This window comes from Papaver somniferum, chromosome 2 (genome assembly GCF_003573695.1).
Source record: "Papaver somniferum cultivar HN1 chromosome 2, ASM357369v1, whole genome shotgun sequence".
NCBI lineage: Eukaryota > Viridiplantae > Streptophyta > Magnoliopsida > Ranunculales > Papaveraceae > Papaver > Papaver somniferum.
In genome coordinates, this window is record NC_039359.1 from 134,747,291 (window position 1) to 134,756,447 (window position 9,157).

At 37.0% G+C, this 9,157-nt stretch overlaps 1 protein-coding gene across 1 annotated transcript; it reads left to right on the forward strand.

Moving 5' to 3' along the window:
* The first annotated feature begins 619 nt into the window (after positions 1–619).
* On the forward strand, positions 620–1,756 carry LOC113352009. Its single transcript, XM_026595894.1, has one exon. The coding sequence runs from the start codon at positions 620–622 to the stop codon at positions 1,754–1,756; it is 1,137 nt and encodes a 378-aa protein (XP_026451679.1).
* Positions 1,757–9,157: the final 7,401 nt, after the last annotated feature.

Consider the following 9,157-nt stretch of genomic DNA (forward strand, 5'->3'; position numbering starts at 1 on the left):
CGAAAGCAGCAATCTTTTAAACTTTCAGTACCAACTTGGATATTGAATGAAGTAAATCGACTATTTGATCTTGGTATCACTCTTGGCATTGGTTTCTCATCCATGCCAAACCATTCACGGAAATTCTTAATCTCTAAGATTTCTAACACTGGACCCATTCTCAAACCCATCCCTATCTTACCACTCAAAAAGCAGATACATGAAGATTTTGCTGTTCAAAGTACTGTACACATATATGGTGTTGATTTCCTACCTACACATGAGGGAAAACAACATGCACTGCCTCTAGTAGGTCTTGAAGATTCTTTCCTGATGAACATTGGAAACGGTACGGAATCTCCTTGCTCCTCAGATTCAAACATACCGTCGTACCCACCTGGATTTGAGCAATTATCCGATGATGCATGTACAAATAACTCTTTGGCTTCTGACCTGCAGCCGGTAATACCGTTAAAATTGAAGAATGAGTTGAAAAGATTGGGTATTACTGTTGATCTTATTGCTTCTCCTCCCACAAGAACTAGAAGAGCAGTTAACTTAAAGGGCAGTTATAGTTCCAAATGTGTCTGAAAATCCTCACTTGATAAGAGCACCTATTATAATTCTTCAAGAAACAAAAATGATGCAGTGTTCTTATTGGGACATAAAGCAGATTTGTGGGTACAAAAATGTTGGATGGACATTACAACAATCTGTAGGAAGCTCTGGTGGTATGCTTATTCTTTGGGATAGAGATCTGGTGGAAGTTACTGACTCTCTTGTAGGTGAATATACCCTCTCCATACTATGCACTAATAAAGCAGATAACTTCCAATGGATTCTCACAAATGTGTACGGTCCAAATAAACCTGTTGAAAGAACAGAGTTTTGGGTGGAATTGGACAATATTTGTAGATACTGGATGAACATACCTTGGTGTCTTGGCGGTGATTTCAATACTGTTATCAAGTGTGGTGAGAAGAAAAATTGTAACAAGATTACCAGTAGTATGAAGATGTTCAGTAAGTTTATCGTTGAGCATGATCTTATTGACCTCCCTTTGAAAGGAGCTAGATACACTTGGTCTAATGGTCAAGCAAATCCTGTTATGTGCAGGTTGGACAGGTTTCTTATCTCACCTTCCTTTGAACAACACTACCCTTTTGTTTCCCAACTAGCCCAATCAAGACCCACCTCTGATCACATCCCTCTAGTTTTAGACATCTCAGACCCTTCTTGGGGACCGAGTCCTTTTAGGTTTGAAGTCATGTGGTTTTTGGAGAATGGTTTCTTACAACTTTTGGAAGAGTGGTGGCTCTCTTTATGTTTTGCAGGTACTCCCAGCACTGTTCTCTGTTTGAAACTCAAAGCTCTCAAAGATAAGTTGAAGGTCTGGAACAAGGAATTTTTTGGTCATACAAACACAAAGTTGAATTCTATTCTCTCGGATATTCAAACCTTAGATGGCATAGCTGAAGATAACCTACTCTCAGATGATGAATTGCAATTACAGTTACGAAATAAGGCTGAATTTGAGAAGATAACGAAAATGGAGGAGACTTCATGGAGAATGAAATCCAATACTAAATGGTTACAGGAGGGAGATAGGAATACTTCTTTCTTTATCAGTAATGCCTCTGCAAGAAGAAGATATAATAGAATTAGACAGCTCTACATCGGCAATGATTTGGTTTCTGACAGGGTACAATTACAAGAGCATATTGTAGACTTTTACAAGACCCTTTTTACTGAGGAAGAAATTATACGCCGGATTTAGAGGGTATCATGTTTGATACTATCTCTTCTGTGGAATCCGAAATTTTGGATTCAGATTTCACTGAAGAAGAAGTTTTGCTTGCTATAAAGGATTTAGGGAATGACAAGGCCCCTGGTCCAGATGGTTTTCCAATTATGTTCTTTCAGAAGTGTTGGCATTTCATAAAGAAGGATCTCATGGACACTGTGCATGAGTTCTGCACCTCAGGTACCATTAATCCGAAACATAATTCTACTTTCATTACTCTTGTCCCTAAAAAGGACCATATTGAGACTATAAAAGATTGTAGACCTATTTGCTTACTCACTAGTGTCTACAAAATCATTGCAAAAGTCTTATCTTCAAGACTTAAATTGGTGATGGATAAGCTTATTTCCCCAGTGCAGTGTGCTTATATTGAAGGTAGGCAAATTATTGACGGTACCTTGATTGCTAATGAACTAGTAGATTCTAGACTTAGGTCTGGAAATGCTGGGGTTGTTTGTAAAATTGATCTTGAAAAGGCGTTTGATAGAATTAATTGGCGGTACCTTGAATTTGTACTAAACCAAATGGGTTTCAGTAGGAAATGGTGTAATTGGTTGAGATTATGTTATTCTACTACTTCCTTTTCGGTGCTCATCAATGGTTCTTCTTTTGGTTTTTTCACTAGCTCAAGGGGTGTCAGACAAGGTTGCCCTTTGTCTCCACTATTGTTTAATATTGCGATGGAAGGTTTTTCTAGATTCATGGACAGGGCTTCCAATCAAGGATTGTTTAGTGGTTTCTTAGTCTCCCCCACTAGTATTACTGTTAATCATCTTCATTATGCAGATGATACTATCTTTTTTGTAGACAATAAAAAAGAGGAATTACATAATCTATTTTCGGCCTTACATTGTTTCGAGTTCATTGCTGGTTTGAAGGTTAATACTTCTAAAACCAGACTCATTGCTGTTGGAGAGGTGCCAGACTTATCAATATGGGCAGAAGAATTTGGCTGCGCAACAGATTGTCTACCTTTTCTGTACCTGGGAATGCCTTTGGGTGCAAAGTATGGTTGCAAGAGTATTTGGGATCCAATCATAGAGAAGTTTGACGCAAGATTATCTATGTGGAGTAGGATATGTTTATCAAAAGGAGGTAAACTCGCTCTTTTGAAATGCATCTTATCTTCTTTGCCCACTTATTTCTTCTCATTGTTCAAAGCACCAGTGTCTGTTATTAAAATTCTTGAGAAGAAAATGCGTAATTTCTTGTGGGAATACAAGGAGGGAGCAAAGTTATCCCACTTAGTTAATTGGGATATGGTACGTGCTACTAAAGAACGTGGTGGTTTGGGAGTTTGCAACCTTAAGCTTATGAACATGGCGTTACTAGCAAAATGGTGCTGGAGATTTGGTGTTGAAAAGAATAAATTGTGGTTCAAAATTATAGCAGACAAATATGGTTCGGAGTTCTCTTGTTGGGTACCTTGTTCAGTTTCACAGAGTTACGGTGTTTCATGTTGGCGGGCTATTGCAGACTCGGCGTCTTTAATCAATAATAATTCTACTCTTTATTTTCATTCGGGAACAAAAATCTCATTCTGGAATGACATATGGTGCGGGCAATTAGTACTTGCTAATGTGCATCCAACTCTTTACAAGCTGTCCAGGGATAGAAATATTAAAGTGGCAGATATGATTACTGCAGAAGGGAGTTGGAAATTCGATTTCAAGAGGGTTCTTACTAACTCAGAAGTGAATGATTTGGCCACTCTGTTAACGGTAATTGGAGATAGTCCACCGGTTCTAGATGGAATTGCAGATACTCGGCGTTGGTCACTACACACCTCAGGTGTGTTCTCGGTAAAATCCTTGTACGCAAAACTAATAGAACCTGATGGGTTGGACAATTTTCCATTTCAGTTTATATGGAAGCCTGCAATACCACCCAAGATAAACCTATTTGTGTGGTGTTTAGTTCATGGTAAGTTAAATACAAAGGACGTGTTGTTGCACAAAGGTATTGGAGTAGAGAATTCTTGTGTTATGTGTGGAAACGATCAGGAAACTCAAGATCATCTGTTCCTGCATTGTAGGATTGCACACAGAGTTTGGTCAATGCTTTTACCTAGTAGTTTTTGTGCTTGGGTTACTCCTAGTTCAGTAATGGCGTTGTCTCATTGTTGGCATACAATGACATTTTCCAGCAACGGAAATTTCATTTGGAGCTTAATACCAGCTGCCTTGTTTTGGACATTGTGGAATGAACGCAACAGCCGTACCTTCGATAATAACCATAACTTCAAAACAGATGATGAACTTGGAAATGAAGCTAAAACCTCAATCCTTCTTTGGGCATCTGCTGCAGGAAGAAGAGTTCATATTAACTTATCTAGCTCTGTTCTCAAAGATTGGGAGACTCTTTTTATGTAAAGTTTCTTTCTCTTTTTTCTACTTCTGGTAACCCCTTGTAAATTCTTTCTTTCTATTACATCTTCTTTTCTGATCAAAAAAAAATTTTAGAGACTTTTGCTGCCTTAATATTGCATTGGACTTCCATTTTCTGTTAGGTTAACTTTTATTTTATTTTCCAACACAAATTCCAGTTCACAATCTACCACGTCTCTCTTCATTTGTTCAGGGTCATGTTTGCAATTTTTCATTGACGACAACCTGTTTATATAAAGGCGTCTTCAATTGTTGTGGGGTTTTTCCTCGAGAACTACTAGGGTGGCAACGGATTGTCATAATACTGCTAGTTAGGTCAACCAGAAAAACAACTGGGACGGTACCTCCCTAGCTAGCTAAACCAGACAAACCTCTATCAAGAATGCCGCATGAATTTATAATCATGTCTCGCATGGCAAAAGGATTTTAAAAGAGTTGATGTATAGGTGCCAACTAAAAAGTTAAACAAGTAATTTTTGAAACCAGTAGCTAAACTGATGAAATAGATTTATGAAAAGGCTGCACTAAAATAAGCTTGATGGATTGGTAAAACAAAATAATTTCTAGAAGTTGCTTATAAATTAATCTAAAAATGTCTGTTAAGAAAAACAAAGTATTGTTGCTAATTGCTTATGAGAAGCACTTCCATTTTTGGTTGCCCAACGCCCTGTGAATAGAAACAGAGAAGGCAAAACAATATCTAGATAGCTGCCTAGCTCTTCAAATAGCCTCAACTCAACCATATAGTCATCACACCAGATAGGCAAATACACAAAGATGGGACCTATTTTTGAGCTGAAATCATTCAATTCATGTCTTTTATGCTTGGGGTCCTGCTCATAATGTAATAACACAAAAAACAAACTCAAACAAAAATATTGCAACGCTGTTAGCGTTACTCATCCATAGATCGACATGTAATAAATTTAACGCTTCTACTCGTCCAAATATCAACTTGTAATAAATTTGCAACGCTATTACGTGGCTTAACATTATGATTGGTCACTTTCAGTATGCAGTATGTGATTAGATCAAAGTTGAATTGCCAAGAAGGCTTGAATGAGTCTGTTCTATACGTATTCCAGGGACGTGTCAAAGTTTATAATGATCGAGAGTGCCAGGTTGGTTGAGTAGGTGACTTTCGATTCTATTCATTCCTTGTGGACCTGCCGACCAATGGGCATGGCTGGCGAGCCTACTGTCTCTGCCACAAACCCTAAATAGTGGGAGTATAGGAGAGCGACCTGCTACTTTGTGCACATCTCAACTTAAGCTAATTATTCGTGCAGCTTTTGCAATTAATCCGTTGGTAATTGTGATTCTGATGGATAATGGAAACTTTGATCTTACATTTGTTACATGTTCATCTCCTTGGTAATTTTCTCATGTAATTAGGTGTCGGTTGCACTGTGTTGATTTCAGACTACTGCGCCTCTGTTCTCTTGCAATATTATTTTTCTTTCTTTTTTTATTTCTTTTTTATTTCTTTTCTTATTATTTTTTTTTAACCGGCACTTTCTAGATCCAGACAGAAAAATAAAAAAAAAACAAAGGGAATTTTAATAAAGTGCCACACTTCCAATTTCATGTTTAAGAAAATGCCACTGTTTTTTTCAATATTTATAAAGTGCCACAGTTTTGACCTTTTTCATCCCATTTTTTTGAGAAAACGGTTAACTGTCGTTAGTGCCTACGTGGCAGTAAATCAGTCCTAGTAAAAGACATTTAAGCCCCCAAAACATCTAACTAGGACTGATTCAAGTCGACTTAATAGTGTGAGTCATTGGGAGTTTGGTTGCGAGTAAGTTCCCAGTGAACCATAACTCAACCTCTGTTTGTCTTCTACCCCAAACCAGTGGAGACCCAGCTGTTGCAGACACTCCCAAGCACAGTAAGAACACCACTGTTCTTCCCTAAAAGCAAATGGCACTGACTAAGCACTTTGATGTAGTAAGCAAGTATATCCTTCTATGTGTATTCCTTCTGTTGTACAATGAGTTTGTAAGAAGTATAGTACTGCAACAACACTTCTAGCAATAAAAATATATAAGACAACATGTACGAACTGTTTTAATTCAATATTCAGTTGTACTCTGCCTAAACCAAGTAGTGCACCATCAACAACAACCAATGAAGTATAACAATAATAAGACTGCAATTAGCACCAACAATAGGACCTTACCTCTGAACTTGTGCATCAAAACTAATGTAGCTAGGGTGCAGTCAGCTACACTTCAACAATTAGTTGTGTAAACTGAAAACTGAACAAGGAATGGTGGTGACGATATGCAGTTGAAGAAGACTCAGGCATTCTGTCGAGCACTAAATGTGTGTCTAGCAAACTAACAATCGTTGTGTCCTAATTGCATATTGGAGCCAACAAAAATCAATTCCTTCCCTGCAAATTCGAAGTCAATAAGAACGCAACAATTCAAATCTCATTCAGAACTCTAACTCACTATAAACCTTAACCAATTACTTCCCAAAGATCAGTGGCAACAAACAAGATTCTTCTCCCCTGTATTTCCATCCTTAAGCTCAAGCTCTTCTCTGTATTTTCGAATCTGAATGAAACCCAACTCTCCTTGATTATCTTCACTTCTCAATGAAAACCCATCTTTTCTCTTCCTGACACTGCCTCTAATCGTCTCCATTAATCCTTGAAACCAACGGCAATAAGCCAGTACCAAGTTCATGTGCATGTGAAACTGAAATCAGAGGACCCTAAATAAGCAAAAAGAGTTCAAATTTAAGACATCCAAATTTGAGAAATTGAACCCTAAAAGAGAAAAACTAGTTACAGGCCTGAAGACCGATTTTCGATCAAGATTAAAGATAGAAAAATTTCAAGATTTTGATCTCAAAAGTAAGACTGAGATGACATATTTACAGATCTAAGATCTGATCATAATTTGATTGAGAACTTTTATATGAAATCGATGATTTTAGTTTTCAAAACCCCAAAGATTTATTTTTCTGATGTAGTTGCAAACCAGAAAAATGGTGTGGTGAAGAATCACTTGTTTAGTGGTGATGGTGGTAGTGATGCACGAGAAGAAGAAGCAGATGTAGATACATTGATTCGATTAAAGAAGAATAAAATTAGAAGAAAGTTGAAGGTCTTCTCTGTTTGTGCAGTTTCGATTCAGTTGGAGGAGAAAGAAGAAAACCTATTTGAGAAGACTACGAGGACAAATAAGTAATTGCATAATGACAAATTGACCAGGTCAGCTATACATGACCAATCATTTGGGCCTTGACAGAATAGATAACATCAGTGGTATTTATAAATTTTGAAAAAAACGGTGGCACTTTGTTAAACCAGAAAACCAAAGTATGGCATTTTGTTAAAATTCCCAAAAAAACAAACTAACATTAGGTCAGCCCTATGGTATTGGTAGCTCTAGCTCCGGAACCCAGTCAACCACAAAAAAAATCTTAGTTCGAAAAGTCTTAGATTTGGAAACAATACATAATCAAGGATATTATTTCCATGCTGTAGAAGGTAATAATTTTCTATTCACAGTGAAATATGGATTTACTATTGAATCTAGATAGATAGATACTAAAGTTGTGAGAAGGAAAACTTAAGTAGATGCTGATCGCAACACAAGGGATAACTTTCAAAAAAATTCTTGCAGGTCTTGACAGGGATAGGGAACGCCGATATATGTTGTCGAGACAGATTAACAAATGTACCAATGTTGATATGATGGCTGAAGAAGAGATTCGTCTATCAGAGAGTAATCATGCAATCCTGAGGATTCGTGATTGTTACCTAATGTGCCTCAAGTTACCACGTTATCGCAATCTCTACCTTGCTAAGTTCTCTTCACCACCACATGGTGCAGAAAGTTGAGAAACATATAGTGGGTTCAATTCAGTTTCTTAGTTAATTTTAAATAAATTTTGATTAAGTTTTTGTAATTGAGTTCTTTTTTATTTTGTGATCACGTGTACGTTGTTCACATCCTAATCCAATCTATCCCTTTAATTCTAACTTTTGCAAGGCGTAAGAGTGTTCAAAACTAGCTTTTGCAATGCTTAGCAAAAGTGGCATCTTAGATGTTTTTGCACATCGAAGCCATATGACAAGATCTTGAACAATCTTTTCTTGGATTAACTAATTAATTAATGAAGAATCAATCTCAAATAGGGGTTTGCAACTTTATTGCATTTTTAACTGACTCGTTAATAATTTTTTCTCCTAACTTTGTATAAGGCTTGAAAAATTTACACAAACTCCTCCATCTGTCCCAAAAATAACGAAGCAAACTCAAACGTACAAAGACCTCAAGAAACCTTCTAGTGATCTCCAAACATTAAAAGATCAAGAGTCCCGCCGTCTCAGCAAAGGAAAATATCACAAAACCAAAATTCTTAAATCTCTACCGTCATAGACTAAGATATAGTACAACTCAAATCATACCTATAAATCTACTCTTATTCTAATACAACGACACAAAGGAGCTTTACGGTCTATTATGAGACCTACCATCAATAATTAAACAAGTAGCACTACAATAATCTAGCATCTGAATCTTTAGTATCATACTTTGTTCATACCGGCCACTAATCTCTAGCATCTTCTTTCTTTCTTTCTTCTTACTTTTGCTGCATCTCCCTTTAAATACCTCTCTCACTTCTCACTCTTTCTGCCAAGAAATCTCAGCTCATCTGAGCATTAACATCTCTCTCTCTCTCTCTCTCTCTCTCTCTCTCTCTCTCTCTGATCCTTCTCTACCAAACCCAAACCTAAACCTAAACCCTCTTCTATCTCTCTGACAACAAAACCAACCAACAAACAAAAACCCTAACTCTCTGTCTCTACAAACTCATAAACCCTCTCTACTTCTGTCAGAGTACTCTGTACATATATAGAAAAATGGAACCCACACCATCACCAGTACTAGCAAAGAAATTATGGAGTATGGTTAGAATAGTAATCTTGATGATGAGAAAAGGAATATCATCAAAAAATAAATTA

Coding starts and splice junctions, on each gene's coding strand:
- LOC113352009 (XM_026595894.1), top strand. CDS start 620: ATGATGCAGTGTTCTTATTGGGACATAAAGCAGATTTGTGGGTACAAA.